The sequence below is a fragment of the Eulemur rufifrons genome, chromosome 1 (assembly GCF_041146395.1).
Source record: "Eulemur rufifrons isolate Redbay chromosome 1, OSU_ERuf_1, whole genome shotgun sequence".
NCBI lineage: Eukaryota > Metazoa > Chordata > Mammalia > Primates > Lemuridae > Eulemur > Eulemur rufifrons.
Genome location: NC_090983.1, coordinates 7,119,561 through 7,140,323, shown reverse-complemented (window position 1 = coordinate 7,140,323; position 20,763 = coordinate 7,119,561). Strand labels below are relative to the sequence as shown.

At 44.1% G+C, this 20,763-nt stretch overlaps 1 protein-coding gene across 1 annotated transcript in view; it reads left to right on the top strand.

Moving 5' to 3' along the window:
• DIS3L2 (DIS3 like 3'-5' exoribonuclease 2) overlaps positions 1 to 20,763 on the top strand; it is a 307,218-nt gene that overhangs the window by 215,849 nt on the left and 70,606 nt on the right. Inside the window, exons 12-13 of the mRNA XM_069470450.1 lie at positions 10,138 to 10,245; positions 20,312 to 20,545. Of these exons, the coding sequence (XP_069326551.1) occupies positions 10,138 to 10,245; positions 20,312 to 20,545 (342 nt within the window). The remainder of the gene's footprint in view (positions 1 to 10,137; positions 10,246 to 20,311; positions 20,546 to 20,763) is intronic.

Below are 20,763 nucleotides of genomic sequence, written 5' to 3'. Positions count from 1 at the left end.
AAGTAATTTGCCATGTACAGTATGTGACCTCTAAGAACAGTGGTGCCTAAAAGACCCAGAACCTTCAGTGATCACTTAATAAGAATGGCCAGCTATATCCTCATCTGAGCAGGGGAATTTCTGTACCAAACTTTGCATGTGTCACACAAACCATATACCTACCTGGCCTCTGGCTGGCTGAAGCCTAAATGTGATGTTTAAGAACTTTTGTTGGACTCCATCCCTCAGTGTCTATGACACTTATGCCCAAGCTGTGGGCAGATAGAGGAAGCTTTAGGAATGCAGCACAAACTTACACCCCACAAGTATCTCTGAGCATGAGCATGCTAGGCTTCCTCCCGGGCCGCCCGTCCATGGCCATGAAACCAAGGCCATGCACCAGCTGCTTCATTCTCCTTTTTAACCAGGAATTATGGTTTAAAATCAGAAAATGAAAAAATAAAATTGGGTTAAATAACTAAGCATGTTTCCTTTTCTATTTACTTAGGTTTTGTGATCATCACAATTCTAGAATTTCTCTTTGGGGCTGCAGAGTTGGGGCTCTGCTGCTAAGTTCTGAAAGTGAGGAGCTGGGTGAAGGAAAGCCCATGTGTCTCTGCTGCCCAACACTGCCTCCAGCTTGGCAGGCATGTGTGCCGCCGGCCCGCAACCTTGGACAGCAGTAGCAGTGCGTTCTGATTCCTTTGAACTGCTGCTCTGACCTTTCTTCCTACTCATTTTTGTTTCTCAAAGGACTATGTCCAGGAACTTTTCTGCTGTTTTCACTTTACTTTCCTATAAAGGTCTTCTTAAAAGCTGGATGAGCTGCTTCCCCCACCCCGCCTTTGAGATTCTCTGCTGCTCTCTCATTTGGTGCAATCATTTCTCCCAGTTTCATCACACGGGGTAGGGGGAGGATTGGGGGCTCCGGTTGGTTTCCCATCTATAGGGAATGTGGCACTGATTTCTTGTCATTCAGACTCTGACCCGTACGTAAGTGACTGATATCAGAATTACAACTTAAGCTTTATTTGGGAAATTATTCCACAGATTAGGGCAATATACAATGAAACACATCTTGGGTCCAAATACAAATGAAATTCTTTTTGTTTAGATTTTACTCACAGTAATAACTATTTGGTTACTCTTGTTAACAATAGGGTCTACTCAGACATAAAGATAAATTTAAATAGTGTCCATGTAAATCTTATGAAAAAAAAAAAAAACACTTGCTTTTTGTCAAAAGATGGTTCCTTTAGAACAGGAAACAACTGTCTACCCAAACTTAGACTTGTCCCTCTTGGAATGACATGACATAGGCTCAGTTAATGACTCTCAACTGTCTTCTCTGGGAGAGAAATATGTAATTGCAAATTTTAAGGTCATTTTAGAAAATAAGTGAATTAAGTTTTAAAAGTAAAAGAAAACCTAAACAGTTGAAACCTAAACCTAAATTTTCTGCCTTTTGGCCCAAGCATTTGTGTTATTTTAGGTGTGAAACAGCTCAAGTGAAAGTTTGCCCATAAATCTCTACGATATTTTATTGGTACTGCTTTATAATAGAGATCAAAGATTGGAATTGGAAGCCTGTCTTAATGTAGAGTCCAAAGAGTTTTAAGATGTTCCTTTCTGACACCAGCAGGTTGTCAGAGTGTTGATGTTTTGTTAATGTCAAACTGTGTAGCAAAAAGTTGATCAAATTCTGAATTCACAGAAGTGTTGATATGAAAAAGAAAACTCTTTAAACAGAGATGTTGGCCAGCAAATGAATTATCTATTTCCTTTAAGTTGTATCAGTGTGTAGGTGGGGATCTAGCTGAGTGTACTTTATTGTTAAAACCTCGAAGTCCTCACAGAAAAGGAGAAAAACTCCCCAAGTTGTCAGGCTGCAGATGTGGGCTGAGATGGCTGATGGGCACTGAGGGCGTGAGGGGTTTGGATGGGGAGCCAGCAAAGGCCTGGGCTGAGAGGCGCAGAAGAGGCCCCCGTGGCCTCTCCAGATGGTGGAGAACCCTGTGTGGGTGTGGGTGACTGGCCCCCATCTCCCTGCTGGTCCTTCCTGTTCCTCCTTGCCAGAATGATTGATTCTTCCCCTCTGTGGCCCTTTCTGTTGGTCATAGGGCTGTCCTGGCTAACCTGCTGCTGAACTTGGCCAGCCTGCCCGCTGCGGCTTTAGCAGATGTTTCTGCTCTCTGAGGCTAATATAAGATTTTATAGTCTTGTTGGTACCCCCACCCAGCTGCCTTGGGCAGTGGTGTATTTACCCAAATGATCGATTTCTTTCAACTCTCCCAAGCCCTGGTCCAGAATGCTTAGAAAGTCAGTGTCCTATCATCAATATCTCTTTTTTCCACAGCCAGCTTTTAACTCTGCCCTGCCCCAACTTTGGTCCTAGCCCTGAAGCATGCTTAAGAAGACTTGGCATCCTTCAAGCCCCTTTTACTTTCCTGCTGCCTGAAGTGCTTATCAGTCTTCATCCACTTGGCATTTATTGAGTGCCAGCACGTGCTAAGTTCCAGGAATGTAAAGATGAGACAGATGCTGGTCTTGCCCTGGGAAGTCAGAGGAGACGGGCATGTAACAAACAACTGCAATGCGCTGGGCCACCTTCAGGTACAGAAGTGCCCCGAAGGTGGGGAGGTGTTATAGAGGGGAGAGAGGTTGTATCTGCCTGGCTGGTGGTGGGAAGGTTTCACAGAGCAACTGAGTTTTGAACAGTGTTTCAAATTTTGAGTAGAAAATTTCTAGACAGGCAAAAGTGGATAGGGAGGACATTCAAGGCAGAGGCTAGAAAAAGCATGGAATGTTCAAGGAGCAGAATATAGTTTGGAATTGCCAGGGTGTGAGTTGCAGAAGCAGCCACGAGATGAAGTTATGGAAGGAGGCCTGGGGTAGGAGGAAAAGGAGCTTGGACTTCATTTTGAGGGCCAGTGGGGAAGTGATATGGTTTCCTTTGACCAAGATAGAAAATCACCTTATCCACCACCCATGTGGTTGAAGGATGGTGAGGCCAGAGGTAGAGAAATTGTCATCAATACCAGGGCCTTTTCCCAAAGTCACATCCCCTTGAGGCTGTAAGTAACTACCCCAAAACAGAGATCTTTGCTCACAAAATCTTATGAGAATGTATCAACGTGGTAATGTCTAACTGGAGCCTAAGATAACTAGGGCAAAAGAAGTCTCCAGCCCAGTGCTCCATGGACATCCTGAACAAGCAGCATTTCAATTGCTCCAGATTGTGGTTCTCTCCCGACTCTAACAATCCCTAGTTCACAGGAAAGGGTAGGGAGAGGCAAAGGGAAGGGAAATGGGAGAAGGTAGCTCCTCACTGTTATCTTTGCTGTCCCCTTGGAGATAGGGTATAGAGGCTACCTTCCCCTTGGGAGCTCTTGTGAGGAGGGCCACCTGTGACCCTTGGCCACTGAACATAGAAGGTCCAGGTTTAGCAAAGAGCTCTGGGCCCCACTGAAAGTGTTTGGGCCCACCTGCATCCACAAGATGTGCCAAAATCCGGTTACCAAATTCAGCTAATTAACTATGGGGAAGGTAAAAGGAGTGTGTCCCAATATAAAACAGATTGCAGATCATCACTGAGTGGAGTTTAGTAAGTAAGAAGATGCAGAGTTCTGGAGAATAATAAGGAAGTCTTATCTAGAATAATTTTCACTCCAGAACTCTGCCACTGGTTTAAGAGACTATTAGAATATATCCCAAGAGAGAAAGACAGACGTGTCCACACTCGAACAGTGGAAGATGGAGAGGAAAAGACTCATTTGAGAGAGCTCCAGAACGGAAGATCTGGAGGACTTGGGAACGGATTGGATGTAGCAGGGAGGGAAGAGTGGGAGAGTCACAAGGTGACACCCAGTTGTGTTGTGTGCGAGGGGTGTGTGTGCGTGTGAGGAGTTTTGTTTTTTGGTTGGTGTTGAGGGGGTTTTGTTGTTGTTTGCTTGCTTATTTAACTAGGGACAAAGTGCTGCCCTCAACAGAAATAGGAAATACAGACACTGCAGCAGGTGAAGGGAGGAAAATGCTGAACTTTGTCTTCTCAATGTGGAGTTTGAAGTGCCTGTGGGAGGTCCGGATCCAGGTGTCCAGGGCGCACCCTAATAGAGGGATCCGGAGGGTTGGGCTAGGCCTCGAGGGCCAGCAGCAGCACAAGCCCAGGGGGGAAGGAGCCCCCAGGGAGGATGTGCGGGAGGGGAGAAGGGCTCGAGGGCAGGTGAGGAGCGGCTGCACTTGAGGGGCGCCGAGGAGGGGAATCCAGTGAGGACTGAGACAGCGTGACTCGTTCTGTATTTCAAAAAATATACATATCTAGAACAGATAATATTTTACCTTATGTATAATCTTGTGTGCACAGAAAAAAGACAAAGGTTCTATACCAACATGTTAACATTGATTATTCTAAGGGATGGGGCCTCCAAATGTTTACATTTTCGTGTTTCGGTTTGGTGTCACCTAAAATTTCTATAATTAACATGTAATTTTTGTAATTAAAAAGTGTATTGAGTTACGAAGTGAAAGGAAGGTGGGAATGAAGAGTGGAAGCATAAACTATTTTGAGAAACTTCTACAAGAAGTGAACAGGAGGGCCTAGGTTGGGAAAGGGGGTGGTGTTTGTCGTTAAGTATGGGCAACACTGACCTTGTGTTTACGGCCTGCAGGGAGAGAGAGAGACCAGCAAACAGGTGGCTCATTGTGAAGATCTGGGAGCAGCAGAGGGACGAAAAGCCCAGACATAGGGCCAGGCTCTGGACAGGCAGGACCCCCACGGCACCAGGGTACACACGTAGAGTGAGGGGGGATGGGAGAAAACAGGCCAGAGGAAAGAGCCGGACAGGTGCTTGGGAGGGATTGAGTGTGATGATCTCAGTTTTCTCTGTGAAGTTGAGGTTTTTTGTTGAGAAAAAATGAGAAGGCAGTTGGGCAGGAGGTTTGAGGAGAATAATAGTGTTTGGGCATCGCATCTGAAGGGCATGGGGGAAGGAACTGACAAAACGAGTGGAAGGCCTGCCGGCCTCCATGGAGGTGAGAGCTACGACTGTTTAGCAAGACACCTTCACACAGCCCCACGGTTTCCTGCGTCACTACTCGGCTAGGACTTGTCAAAGCAGGAGAGTCCAATTGTAAGACTGACTGTGGGGGTCGTGGAGTTGGGACAGTGCAAGTGAGGGAGTTAAAGAACTGTGCAGGAGTTATCCGTGTGCTTCCTACTGAGTAGTGAAGCTAGTGAGGGCAAGACAGGACAAGACTGGGGAAAGAAAGTATCAAGGGGTCAGGGATGCACAATTACAATGACAGCCAACGATTTCTCCGCTCCTGGAGAGACCTTTCTTTTCCAGCCTTAGGTGGCGTTCTGTGCTTACCACCCTGGCTTGGAGGCTTTCCAGGTACTGTGGCAGGGCTCACATAGCGATGTGTGTGCATGGACTGTCACACCATGGTCCAGGTGTGTCGCGCTCTGACTAACAGGTCTTGGATTTGAAGAAGCAGCTTACCTGGAGGGACCGCCCGCCTCTCCAGCCCTTCTACACGGGGCTCACTGCTGCACAGTGACCCAGCCGGAATTAGGTCCGGTTTATGAGAAGCTGTGGTGTGTCAAACCATAAGTATGATTGTAACCTCGTAATTGCTTTTCCTTTGAAAGAAAGAAGAATAACCGTCTATTTACAAAACTATATGGACATAAACACTGTTTTCTCTAAATTCCATCTGAATTCTGCCTCAAGATCTGGTGAACATTTATTAAAAGGAATGCTCCTTAAAAATTAAATATGTTTATACTACCCCAGAAGTTTTAATGTTTGGCCTCTTCATGAGCACTTAGATTCTTTGGCATCTGACTATTGTAGTGTGAATAATAAAATGTCTTCTGTATAAGATACAGGACACCAAGCAATTTTTGTAACCTGGACAGCCAGTAAGTGAGCCAGTAGGTTTTAGGAAGGACTAGCCCAAACAGTTTACCTTACTCTTAAAATACTAGTTTCTTATGAAATTTTTTTGTAAAGATGTTTAAATAGAAGTCTACTTTGTATTTCATAAAATGTTTTCTGAAAGGCAGTAAATCGTGACCATAGAAAAAATAGGTGATTTATTTCCTGGGGGAAAGTCAGTCAGTCATCTGCAAACTAGAAGTGCCACCATGTGTCAGGTGCTGGATAGAGGGACAGGAGCAAGACCTGGCCCTGTTCCTGAGGATTCTGTCATCCACTGGCACGAGAGGCACCTGACGAAGCAATTAGGACATAGTGTGGTAAGTGCTGTGGACAGGCAGGAAGAATGGAGCAAGTGGCTGATTGTTTAACACCACCCCAGATCGTCTTTGGAAGAACGTGGGGTGCACAGAACACAGTACATGCTCTGCCTGGCGGATTCTGGATAAGCCTTTTAAAGATGGCAGTGAGCTGAGTCTGAAAGGATGTGCAGAAGTTTGCCAGATGCAGCACGTCCAGAAAGAGAGCACATGTGGAGAGCTGGAGCAGCGCGCAGGCGGGCGAAGGTGCAGTGGGAGAGCCCACGTGGCTGATGTTGCCAGAGCCCGCAGGGAGGGCCGGGGCACAAGGCTGAAGGGGAAGGCTGGGCCGGGTTCCAGAGCACCATGGACACTGTGGGCTGGCCAGTGAGCTGGCTTCTAGTGACCATCTTCAGTGTTGTTTTACCAATAAGAAAACCAGGACTCAAAATTATACTAACTTGCCCAAATTGTACATGAAGTAGTGGGCCCAGGATTAGCCCCAAGTCTCTCAGGCGTCAAAGCCTTTGCTCCTGTCCCTGCCCGGTGCTGCTGCTCAGCCTGCCTTCACTCAGTTTGGTAAAAAGGTCTTCAGACCTTGTTGTTGTCGCTGTTGTTGTTTTTAAGTGGTGAAACTAGTTTTGCAAATAAAATTTGAACCCCAAAGTCTAATATATAGAAACAGATCATTAGCATCATTAGTATAAATTTATTTCATATTTAAATTTGTAACAGAGAATCAATTAATGAGAGCAATGACTTTCTTTTTAAGAAGCTCTTTTATTTTGGAATACTTTTAGATTTACAGAAAAGCTGCAAGTATCCTTACAACCTATCCACAGAGAGGTCCCATCTACCCCACACCCAGTTTCTCCACTGTTAACATCTTACATTCCTATGTTACATTTGTCATAACTAAGAATGGGAACATCATTATTCTTAACTATTTACTAAACTCCATATTTTATTGGGATTTCACCATTTTTTTCCATCAATGTTTTCTTTCTGTTCCAGGGTCCAGTCAAAGCACAAGTTACAATGACTTTCTTTTCACAAACACTAAAACATGAAGTCAGGAATTATGTTACATTATCACATGCTCACTTTGTGACTTAAAGTAGGATACTGCCTTGAACACTAGGGAGAAATACTAACTATCTGTAAAAGCCCTGGACTAATATCATTGCAACAAGTGAACTGGATGAGCACCTGGCTCAGTTGGTCTGATTATCTGATGGTGCAGCCCGGAGGAGAATACGAGAATGCACATCCTGCAAACTTGATTTAGTCTGCCTCAGTCAGCTCAGGCTCCTAGAACAACGTACCATAGACTGGGTAACTTAAACAACAGGAATTTATTTTCCCAGAATTTGGGAGGCTGGAAGTCCCAGATCAAGGTGCTGGCCAATTTGGTTTCTGGTGAGGGCTCTTTTCTTGGGTTGTGTATGGCTGTGTCCTCATGTGGCCTTTTTTTCGGTGCCCACTCGCAGAGAGAGATCTCCCTCCCTCTTCTCATAAAGTCACCAGTCCTATTGGATTAGGGCCCCACCCTTAAGCCCACCCTTATGACCTCATTTAACCTTAATTACCTCCTAAAGACCCGTTTCGGCCGGGCGCGGTGGCTCACGCCTGTAATCCTAGCACTCTGGGAGGCCGAGGTGGGCGGATCGTTTGAGCTCAGGAGTTCGAGACCAGCCTGAGCAAGAGCGAGACCCCATCTCTACTAAAAATAGAAAGAAATTATATGGACAGCTAAAAATATATATATAGAAAAAATTAGCCGGGCATGGTGGTGCATGCCTGTAGTCCCAGCTACTCGGGAGGCTGAGACAGGAGGATCGCTTGAGCTCAGGAGTTTGAGGTTGCTGTGAGCTAGGCTAACGCCACGGCACTCACTCTAGCCTGGGCAACAGAGTGAGACTCTGTCTCAAAAAAAAAAAAAAAAAAAAAAAGACCCGTTTCTCTGAACAGGTTGCACTGCGGGTTGGGACTTCAACTTATGAATGGGAGGCAGAGGGGCAAGCAGTTTAGTTCCTAGCATAGTCCAGGGTCTGAAATTATGTGAAATCTTTATAATTCAATCATGAGACAGTATGACATCTCCATTTTGTACAGTATGTTTATGCACATAAAGATGTATTATTTTGTAAAGCACTTAACAACATACAAGAAAATGTTAAATCATATTTTCATGCACCATTAAATAAGTTAGCAAAGAAAATACAGTGTCATTTGTACTCATGGTGCAAAAGTAATGGCAAGAAAAAAAATTCAAAAGTAGTTGTCTTCTAAAAGCAGTTACCAAAGTTTTCAGGTAGTCATTAGGTTTTTCATAGATCTTAAAAGATACAGCATCCTATAGGCTGTGCACTGTGGCACGCGCCTGTAATCCCAGCTACTTGGGTGGCTAAGGCAGGAGGATCGCTTGAGCCCTGCAGTTTGAGGCCAGCCTGGGCAACATAGCGAGACCCCCATCTCTAAAAATAAAAATAAAAACAAAAGATAGGGCATCCTTTAGAAAAATACCAAACAATTATTAATTATTTGTTACTGGTATGGGCCATGAGTTCTAGAATTTTCTATCCCATGCCAAAGATATTTACTGTATTAAAGCAGAGTGCAGGTATAGACGCTTCACATAAAATAAGAAACCGCTGGGGTTTGTTTTGTTTTTGCCAATAAAGAAACTTAATTGGCTAAATTTGCCTTAACTACAGCATAGTTGTCCTCTTGCCTGTCACTTCTCAAGTAGTTAGCGTGGGATTGAGGCATTACCCGTGGCCAGCGCTGCAAACCAAGTAGGCCTGCAGTAAACGTGCTGGGTCAATGGCTGTTACTGCTGGTGGTTTTGGTTTGAGATGTGAAGTGAATGGTAATGCTGTTAATCAAGAAAAATATGGGAGGAGAAATAGATTTAAAGGTAAGAAGGAGAGAGTTTGAAATATCTTCAGGAGATATAGGCAGAGATACTCATTTAATCTTTGGAATTTTTATTTTTTTATTTTTTTTATTTTTTTTTTTGAGACAGAGTCGCACTCTGTTGCCCAGGCTAGAGTGCCGTGGCGTCAGCCTAGCTCACAGCAACCTCAAACTCCTGGGCTCAAGCGATCCTCCTGCCTCAGCCTCCCAGAGTGCTAGGATTACAGGCGTGAGGCACCACGCCCTGCCTAATCTTTGGAATTTTAGGAAAAAACAAGTAACATTGTGTGATAACTGTAAGTCATCATTTGAAAGTAAGTTAAAAAAAAATTTAAAGGGGATATGCCATTGACTCAGTTTATTATGGGGTAGAAAGATTAATAAGGAGAAGAAATTATTTAGGCTTAAAAAACTGCAAAATGGGTGACTAGTTGACCAGTGTTCATCTAGGAAAGCTGGATTTATTACCCTTTCAGTTTTATTGCTGTAGTGATATTTTATTAGAGTATTCTGTTAGTGTTCCAACATGTAATTTGGTAAATTGTGGTGTGTTCAATTAATAAAGCACTGATTCAACAATAGCTTGATTTTCCTTTGATGAAACCCCTGTTAAGAGTTTGCACTCAACCCTTGAGTTCGTAAGTACATAGTTCAATTGGAATAATTGTATCCAAAAGTACAGCTAAAGTCTAGAGCTTCGGTTTTAATAAATGAGTAAAGTGTAGCTCTTTTTCATTGCTACAGTGTATTTTTTTAACTTTTCACTTTCCCAGCTCACATTCCTCTTTTGACTCTAGAGTCTCATGGAAAAGTACGAGATAGGATAGTCTTTCTGCAGAGTCCTCAGGAACAGAGCTGCCTCCATCTTTGGCTTGCCTCCATCTTTGGCTTGGAAATGCTGAAGCTGTTCACCAAAACTGTGCCTTTGGACTTCTCCTAAGCCTGGGACAAACTCCTGCAGAGTGGAGAAAGGTGCTCACGGGCCTGTCCTCTGTTCACAGGTGGTCCCCATGCTTCCCAGGCTGCTGTGTGAGGAGCTGTGCAGCCTCAACCCCATGACTGACAAGCTGACCTTCTCTGTGATCTGGACGCTGACTCCAGAAGGCAAGGTAACAACTTACATGTTGTCCTTTCTCTGCTTCCCACCATTCCATTCCGTGAGTTTGGGTAAGCACCACTGTGTGCCTGGCACTGGGCTGGGGTGCCATGGTGGTAGGGCAAGGGAGGCAGAGAAGAAATATGAGAGCCATCAGTCCCACTTAGAAGGCAAGACTGTCCCTAAGGACTTTGTAACAAGTGACTTGTTTCTATTATCAGGTAAAGGAAGAAAGTGAGTAAGCAAAGTAATGTGGGAGAGGCTTAGCGTAGGAGATAGGGTTTCAGCAGTGGGTGAGTGTGGCTTGGTAAAGGCAGGAGGTCAGAGCCCTTGGAGAAGGCGGAAGAATTTTCATAGATGGGGTGGAATCAAACTGTGGAGAGTCTCAAATACCAGTCACAAATTAATTGCAGGTGTTAGGGTTCCTCTGAAGTGTCATGAGAAAGGTAACTTTGTGGAAAGATTAGTGCTGCATCATCATGCAGGATGACCAGAGGTGCGGAGACGAATTAGCAAGGTAGTGCCACAATAAAGGGCAGAAAGTGATGAAACCATGGACTAAGAACAGAGGGAGAAGAATACCAGTAGGCAATCCACAGGGATGAATGAGGGAGGTAAGTGGAAGATGACTCCAGGAAAAACTAGTCCCTTCCCCCAACTCCACACTCCAAAAATAGGGTCGTGATTAAGTAAGCCATGGTACCTACTCAATGGAATATTATGCAATTATTAAAACTGTTTACAGAGACCAAGGAAGAACATGGGAAATGTTTGTGCTGTAATATTAAATGGAAGTAAAAAAAATATTTAATTATAAAGAGGTTCCAAATAAAGAGAGAGGATCGAATACCCACATTTACTTTCATTCCATCCCAAAACCTCACTAAAACAACAGTAAAGAGATTTTTTTTTAAAGACATAAACCCACAAGGACAAAGAGAGTGGGAGAGGAGACAACAGCAACAAAGTTGTTGGAAGCTGGGTAGCAGATGGATGAGTGGTAACTGACTTAGCAGTCCTGAGAAAGCTGAATCCTGAGCCAGCAACAGAGAAAGCCAATAAACAACCCAATTTACATAGCAGAACCCTAAGAAAATTCAGAAATTGACAACACCAGATAACTCTAGAAGGTGGGGGAGGGGTGGGGGGAAATGAGGCTAACAACAGTATTGGTTGAAAGTGTATTTAAAAAGATTGCCTTTCCCATGACCTAATAGAAGACCAGAAACTTACTCTCTGGACAAGGTGTTTGAACTAGAGGAGGGCAAACACACTTGATGGTCGTGGTAACTTAGGGGCAATTGAATGAATGGTGAGTACTGAATGGTAAGGGTGCCAGCTTTCTTTTCCCTGCCAACCCCAGAATTCTGGTAGCCAGACTTATACCCATGAGTCAGGCAATGGGAAATCTTTCTCTGAGGAATCTGAGTAGTGAATAAAAAGACTTGAGGATACTAACCTTGAGTACTTCCCAACCAACAACTCAGCTGTGTCCCCCTACAGTAAAGCCTACAGACAATAAACTCCACCCACACAGTCAGAGCTTTTTGGGATTTCACTTTCAGGTATGAAGAGGCAACCAAAAGGAAAGCCTCTAATATGAAATAGGAAAACAAAGTGAACAGGAATAAAGCAACTAGAACAAGACACACTAACCAGGGAAAAGAAACTATCATTTATATCTTTAGAGAATTTTTTAAAGAGAAAGTATCTATATCACAAGATCTAGATACTTTAAAAAGAAACATGTGGAAGAAAAAAAAAGAGCTTTTGGGGATTAAAAACAGGGTAGCAGAAATGAAGAAAACTTAAGATTTTGGCTGGAAGGTAAAGTTTAGGGGTTGTCCCAGAAAGAGATAGAAAAGATAAGAAAATTGGAGGACCAGTCATCTGTTCAATGACAATTCCAGAAATAGAGAACAAAGAAAACAAAGGGGAAGAAATGATCAACAAAATAATTCTAGGAAATGCCCCGTTACTGGAGGGTATGACTTTCGAGATTGAAAGAGCTCACTGCTGCGCACAGTGGTAGAGACACATCATCTCCAAGACACATCATCATACAATTTTAGAACACTGGGGGCAAAGAAAAGATCCTGTAGGTTTCTAAGGAAGGGGGAAGAAGTCACGTTCAATAGATCAGAAATCAGAATAACTGCAGACTTTTGTACCACAACTCTGGAATCTAGATGACAGTAAAACAAAGGTTTCTAATTTCTGAAAGACTGTGATTTCCATGCTAAAAGTCTGTAACCCATCTACGCTGTCAATAAAATGTGAGGGTGGCAAGGACATTTTCAGACATGCAAGGAATCAAAAAAATGTACCTCTCATCCACCCTTTCTCAGGAAGCTGCCAGAGGATGTGTTTCATCAAAATGAAGGAGAAGCCAATCAAGAAAGAGGAAGACGTGGGATCCAGGAAACAATATCCAATATAGAAAAGAAGTGAAGGAATCACCTAGATCAGGAGTTGGCAAACTTTTCCTGTAAAGAACCAGATAGTAAATATTTCTGGCTTTATAGGCCCCATCGTCTCATTAGCAACAACTAAACTCTCTTTCATGTCTGTCTAAAGAAGACAGTAAACCGGATCCTCATATATGCTTCTACATTCGGTCTGTTAAAATAGTTGTTTTGGTTGAAGTATATGAAGAAAGCTTCATACGTAGTTGAAGACAGATACATAGTTGGAAAAGAAAGGAGCACTTTGATAGTCATCTTTGTACTACACCAAAATTTAACAAATTATTTCTCAAAAGTTAATTGCAATCTAGAATCTGAAACCATACCTTCTGTGGACTGAATTTGTGTCCTCCTAAAATTCGTATGTTGAAGCCCTAACCCTGCCATCGTGACTGTATTTGGTGATAGGGCCTATAAGAAGGGCCTATAATTAAGGTTAAATGAGGTCATAAGGGTAAGGTCCTGATCCAATGAGATTAGTGTCCTTAAAGAAAGAGTGCTTGCACTCTCTTGCATTCCCTGCTGCCGTGTGAGGACACAGCAAGAAGGTGGCCATCTGCAAGCCAAGAAGAGAGCCCTCATGGGGAACCAAACTGGCTGGCACCTTAATCTTGAACTTCTAGCCTCCAGAACCATGAGAAATAAATTTCTGTTGTTTGAGCCACCCAGTCTGTGATATTTTGTTATGGCAGCCCTAGCAGACCAGTACGATATCAATTGATTTTTTTCATGCTAGGTTACATAAAAATCCATTGGTCTGTCTTCAACTGTGAATGGCTCTTTTACCCATGTATGATTTCTTAATGTTAGGAAATATTATTTAGAAATATTGGCTTATGATGCTGGTCTTCTAAATTTGGACACATTTCATTATGTAATATCAAAAAATCACATTTGTTAATGTCACTATATTATCACATCTTAATCAGAGAAGTCTTTAGGTATTAGGTAACCATCAAGCTCATACGTCAGATACAGGGTTTCCAAAGTCTGATTTTTATGAAAGTTTGAACTTTATCACTGGCAATAAACAATGTCAAGGTGTTTTCTTGAAGTGCCAAATATCCAAGTCTAAATAACTATAGGTTTTGTGTCAGTTGTTCCTTTAAGTAAAAATGGTGTCCCATATAAAAGCATCATCTCCCAGATTCAGGTACTATCAGGATTTTTTGATTGCTAAAGTATTTTAAAACAAACCAGACATGTCATTTCACTCATACCTATTTCAGTATGCAACTCTAAAAATTTTGGGCATTTTGTTATGTAATCATATGCCATTAGCACACCTAACAATGAATACTCATGCTGTGCTGTCACCCAAAACCCAATCCATAATACATTTCTCTGATTTCTCCAATTGATTTGTCTGAATTCAATCAAAACAAGTTACACACATTACATTTGGTTTTTATGGTTCCTAAATATCTGTAAAAAATTTCTTTTTAAGATTTAAGAGACAAATGCTATCTGAATTACAAAGAAGGAATTGTGAATACAGTGTGCCAGCAATCCTATTTTAGTGGGGGGAGGGAGCATGCATAGAGAAAAAAATGAGTGGAAAAAGACCAGAAGGAAATAAAACAGAATGCCAGTAATGGTTGTGTTTGGGTAGTAAGACCATGAGTAATTTCTTCTACTTTTTTGTATTTTCTAATGTTTTTTTGAAAACATGTGTAACTTTTATATTTTTATAAATGCTTATTTTTGTGAAAGTTTAACTAAACTAAAAGAAAAAAAAGAAGAAAAGAAAAAAGAAAAAAAAAAAAGCCCATAGAAGAAAACTAACTTGAATCAACAGAAAAGAACTTTGAGTCTGTATTATGCCTGCCAGGGTTAGACCCAAGAAATAAAAAGCTGCCTGATCTGATGAGCTTCTAAAATATGAGGGTCATAAAAGAAGCACTAGAAAGTGGTAGACTCTGCAACTCAGTTGACCCTTTGGGTTTCTGTTGGAGGCAGTGAACCCAGGCCTCTGGCATTAGGGGCTGGAGAACAGGTGTGAAGTAGGCACATGGTCCAGGAGGGGCACTGGGCCTCAGCACAGACCATGCCAGGTAGGAAGTATGAGGGTTTGGACTAGGAACACAGCTGTGGAGTAAGGCCCACTAACCACACTCCTTGTACTGTGGTTATCCAAACACCTTCCCCAGACCAAGGGAACGCATGAGAGGTAGACCTGGTTGGTTGGTCCCGGGTTGAGTATCTCTTACCCACAATCAAGATGCATGAAATGAGAGGCCAGATTCCAAACTCATGTCCGAGGGATGGGGCTTGTTCAAGACGCTGGCAAGGAAAGCCAGAGTAAAGCAAGGGGTGGAGGACAGAGTTTGGAACCAGATGGGAGGGTCTGGGAACCAGAGAAGGCCAGCAGAGCAGAGAGTAGCCCTGCATCAATAACCCGGTGAATGGAGAGGAGGGTGTCTGAAGCCTGTGTGGCTGAAACCTGAGGCTGCAGTAGTGGCTGCAGGTAGCAGTGGCTTCTCTTGGCATAAGCGCTTGGACTGAGAAGGAGCTAGAGCAGATTCACCTGCATTGTGCCACTCTACTACTGTGTGGCTGCCAGTCTCACCTGGAGTTGAAGTAGAGAAAGCTTTGTAATTTTCCTTAGTCTGTTGGAATGTCTTACTGTCTGGAGCAGGCATGGTCAGCTATAGAAAGGCTGTTCCAACTTTTTTATACCCACCAAGTTTTTTTAAACACCCACAGGAAAATGTTGGACATCTATGCATTGTTTAAGCCAGTGCCCAGATTTTTGTCAATAAACTCTGAAGAATCCATTTTCAGCATATTTCTTACATTTTGGTTATATGAGCATTGTTCTCTAATCTAGACATTTGTGATTATATATTGTCACAGGGGGCAACTCACCCAACTAAATACAAAATATTTAGTTAAATATAGAAAGTTGATAGTATTTGAGACATACTTGGTTTCTTTTACTTCGTCATCTATCTTTGTCTATTTTATGACCTTCAACTGAAATACAATAAAAATAACACTAGATTTTGAGTCTGTCTTTAGACCTGGATCTGTTCTTGGCTGCCACTGAGGAGTTTGAATGACTTTTGACAAATCTCTGGCCTGTTTCTTCAACTGTAAAATGGGCCGAACAATGCATTCCACCAGGTGTGTCACAGAGATTTTAGAAGGTAGTAGTTATAAGAATATAACACTAACAGTGGTATACTATTTTCAGTCTTACTTAGTACAGTAAGTAGGTCTTGAAGTATGATGTCTTAGTAGATATTAGGTACTCCTTTTTAGCCAGATGTTTTTCTAGTAATGTGCCTTTAGTCGATATTGGTGCTACATTTAATCTGACATTCTAAACAGTGATATTCTAGAGGGTGTGCAGGAAACTCGCCTGCCTACAGAAGGGAGTGACCCCAATCCTTTGATTAAGTAAAGAAAAGAGGAAGGACTTGATCTTCTTTCTGAAGGATTTTATTTATGAATCTCCTTGTGGACTTTTTACTTTTTCCATGAAAAACTCTGTCCTTTTGTCTTCTGCCACTGGCCTTGGTTATGGACTGGGTGTTGATGTGAATACAGTTTCCAATTTGGAAATTAATGAGGTGTTCCATCCAGAGAGGCCCGCCTTCCATACTGTGGGGCGGGCTGCTCCTGGGACCCCCTCCATTTGGATCTTCGCTTCCCTGCTACCTTTCTCTGTCAGGAAGCAGCAGGCATCCTTTCTTTTCTGCTGGCCTTTTCCCAGAAGATGGTTTCCCTGGCCTAAGAATTTTTTTAGTACATCTGTCAGATGTGACTCCCAGAAGCACTGGATTGTGTTAGGCAGTGTAGGCTCTAATGCCAGAGGCCTCTGTCACTGAGCAGGAAATTCCTGACGGCTCTTCATGCTTCCACCTCAGCTCTTTATATGTTTAAAAAGAAGGTTGAGACAGATTTTCTGGGATGTAGGCATTAAGGGGAGAGGGCTAATGTGAGGTGAAAGAGCTTACAGGAAACTTATTATCAGCACTGTAGTCTCATATTTTGTGGTGTTCGTGTGTGCTGTTAAGAAGGGATATCTGTCTTGACTGTAAGGAAACAAAGGAGCAGAGGTGCCCATTGGGGGAAAAAAAAGTGGCTCAAACTAACTGTAGCATGCTGCCAGTGTGGGCTGTAAGCAGGTGTGGTAAGGAGCAATAAGCTTCTGATTTGAGGCGAGTTACAGGTAATCCGTTTTAAGAATGCCTCAGGATTCCAGGTGGCCCTGGTCAGGGCTCAGCAATCACAGGGTTGAGAGGGAGCAACAAAGATGCATTTAGAGCCAGGCAACATGGACTTGGGGATAGAAGGGTGTCTAGGAACCTTGTGGAACTTGCTGCTAAATTTTGTGCATAAATATTTCAGGGAGGAGAACCTGGAGCATTCATTATATTCTTAAAGCAGTTTTTGACTCACCAGTTTATATGAAAACAGATGCCCAGTCAGGGTGCCATGGTTACCCTGTGCTGGAGCATGGGCCAGGGAAAAAGGACACAGATCCCAGGAGGCTGCAGATCCTGTGACTTGGATTCTGGAGGGAATCCGCCAGACCACTTGTGAAGTGTGTGGAAGAGGGAATGGAATAGAGTGGAAACTGATGTTCCCTGAGCATGCCGAGGGCAGACTGTCCAGCGTGATGTGGACACATAGGAGGAGTGCCTGGGTTTGGAATGAAGTGGAGAAAAGGAAACAAGCTAAATCTCCAGGGGGAAACTTTGAGACCACAAGAATGAATAGGTCATGGCCCTGTCATTCTAGAGGAGGAAGAGGCTGGAACAGCCCTACTCAGGAAATGTGGATGTGCGAGGAGGACAAGCCTGGGCTGCGCGTGGAAGGGGCTCTTCTAGAGACCTGCACCTGGCACTCCCACTGTGAGTGTTGGATGGCACCTGGGACTGGCTCCACAGTTGCCTTGCCTGCAGCACGCACGCCTCCTGAGAGCCACACTCAGGACCCGCTTACCACGATGGAAGACTCATGGGTGCATTGTTTGAATCCCTTATATTTTTGGATAGCAGTAGTTCTTGGAATAATCTGGAAAATATAGTTTCAGGATTTTTTTAAAGAAAAATTAAAGTCTTATGTTACAGATTCAAGAGTCTTTATAAGACTTTGCACTGAATCAAAAAAAAAATGAGTGGTGGCCACCGTTCTCTCCTGTACCTCATGGCTGCCATTTTTAAAGAGTATTCATTCTTCCTCTAAGAGAGGGTAAGGATACCAAAGAGGTCTCTAGCCCCTAGGGTAGAAGCTGTGCTCCACGGAGGCTTTGTGGTATGCACAGCTCCAGGGCTGAGCACAGTCCTTTCTCTATGGTGAGCATCTATAGACCTTTCAGGTGGCCTTTTTTGGGGAAGCACTGGCTCAGAGGTTGTGGATAGAATGGTTTGGCTGGTGAAGAGCAAGGCAAGAGGGGTGTTTGTAAACCCATGCTAAAAGTTCTAGTACTGACAGATGCTCCCTCCCTGTTCTTGCTCAGGAATCACACTTCCCGGGCTGCTTATCCAGAGCTTTGCCACTTCCTCAGGCCCTTGAGCCCCTCCCAACCTCCCTTGTCCTCCGCCTCATACTTGGCTACATAGATTGGGGCTGTCTGATCTGAGTGCTCTGTGCTCCCCTCTTTTCCCCCCGCAAGGTTGCCTTCCCTTTCTTTCCTGCTGGATGGATGGCCTCCCCTTGGCCTGGGATCCCCTTGTTCTCGAGTACTGTCCATCTTCCTCCAGTGCTTCCGCTTCTTCCCTTCACCCTACAAACACCACACAGTCCTCTGTCCTGCTTACTCCACAGCTTTCCTTCCCAGCCATCCTTCCAGGGCCATCATCCACACCGATTGCATGGCCTCCACTGCTAGCCTCCACCTGTCCTTAACCCAGCGCTTCCCAGGGCTTTTTACATCGTGACACACATGCCCTTTGAGTGGCACATGGGGCATGTGCACGAGGCTGCTGGGAGGCAGAAGCTCTGGCTGTCCTGAGAGCGAGAGGAGCCCTCATTGCAGCATCTCTGTCATCCATTTGCCACTTAGGCCTTCAGTCTGTGCATTTGCCTCTGCTCCCTGCCCAGCATTTACCCCCCTAAAACAGCCTTCCTAGAGACTGCCAGTAAGCAAATGCTAAATGCAAAGACTTTTTCTTTGTTTCATCCTCCCTGACACCCAAGTGGGTTTAACACTCGTGGTTAAAGGCACAGACTCTGGGGCTGGACTGCCTGGACTCCCGGCTTTGCCAGTCTCTAGCAGTGTAACCTCAGCAAATTACTTAATCTGTCTGTGCTAGGTTCCTCGTCTGGATAACAAGGATAGGAAGATTCCTACCTCATACATTTATTGTGAGAATTGGGCAGTTGCTGTGTGGGGAGTGTGTAAACAGTGCCTGTCTCATAGTAAGTGCTGTCCGAGTGTCTCTTGCTGCCTTTGACCCCTTTCTTGAAGTTCTTTTCTCCTGCTTTTCCTAACATTGGACACCCCTGGTTTTTGTAATGTCCCTCTGAGCTCTCTTATTCTCCTTCTGTTTTTATTCTCTGACTTCTCTGTTTTTGCTCCCTGAGATGGAGGAGATGTTAGACCCTGCAGCCTTGACTCTCGCTTGCTCTTCCTTTCCTGGGCCCCTGGGTGGATGATGCCAGCTCTCCACTCCTACACCAGTCTTGGCCCCGGCCCTAGGCCCACACCCCCGAGTGCCTTCCAGATAGCTTTGTCTACATCTCTCCCTGCACCTTGGACTCAGGAGTCCCCCAAATATTTTAATGTTTGTTTTAGTTTTGTTTTAAAAGAAATGCTTGTTATAGAAAATGCAAAAAATTAATAGACTAAAATACAACTCAGCAGTGATCCCACCATCCAGCTGGCACCACCACTAAATTTGACTGTACCTCGTTCAAGCCCAGTGGTTCTCAACCTGCGCCTAATTTCCCCAGGGGACATTTGACAATGTTTAGAGATGTTTTGGGTTGTCTGTTCAGAGGCTGAAGGAGAGGTGCTACTGGCTTCTAGTGAGTAGAGGCCAGGGACACTGCTAAACATTTTATAATACACAGTGCAGCCCCCCACAACAAGGAATCATTCAGCCCGATAGTGCTGAGGTTGACTTTTGTGTCTATACATGTACCCCAAATAGAACAAATTAGAATTGGTTCTTCTTCTCTACCTGTGTTCCCTGTTTCCATCAGTGGCCCTGCCTGCTCCTTCTCCCTTACCCCACATTTGAGCCAAGCCCACAGAGTCCCCATCTGTCACATCTTTGGCAGCTATCCCTTCTTCTCTCCCCCAGTGTGACACTGATGACCACTTACCCAAACTAATGAAAAGACTTCCAACAGGCCTTTCACTTCAGGTCTCCTGTTTGGCCTTCCCCGTGTCACCAATGTGCTTGGGGACTGTCCATAGACCTCTGCTTCCTGTTGAATTAATTCCATGCCTGGTAGAGACTAAGCTCCCTGAGGGCAGCAGCTTCCATGTCTGATTCATCTGTGTGCCTAGCCAGAACCTGACATCACTCTAAGCAGAACATCAAAGTCAACACTGGCTCAATGAATTTTTGTTGAATGTGTATGGATGAATGGTTGAATGTAGAAAAATCTGAAAAAAGTTTGTCCTCACGATTTCCTCACAATCTGTCTTTGCAGATCCTTAGTGAATGGTTTGGCCGGACCATCATCCGCTCCTGCACCAAACTGAGCTATGAGCATGCACAGAGCATGATTGAAAGCCCAACTGAGAAGATCCCTGGGCAGGAGCTGCCCCCCATTTCACCAGAGCACGGCAGTGAGGAGGTGCACCAGGCTGTCCTGAATCTCCATGGAATTGCAAAGCAGTTACGTCAACAGCGCTTTGTAGATGGCGCACTTCGTCTGGACCAGGTCAGTATGTACTTTTTTTAGTGAAACCAGTGATCCCAGTGTAAGTGAGAGGCAGTATGGAAGCTTTGGGTTCTTCCTTCCTCTCCTTGCCCCAGTCACTCCACTAAAACCGTGTTCTCTGAGGCCAGTAGGAACTAACTCCCACCCATAGTCCAAGCTCTACAGGCACACGAGGCTTAATGATGTGTGAGCCCAGGCAAAGGGTGGAATCTGTAGGG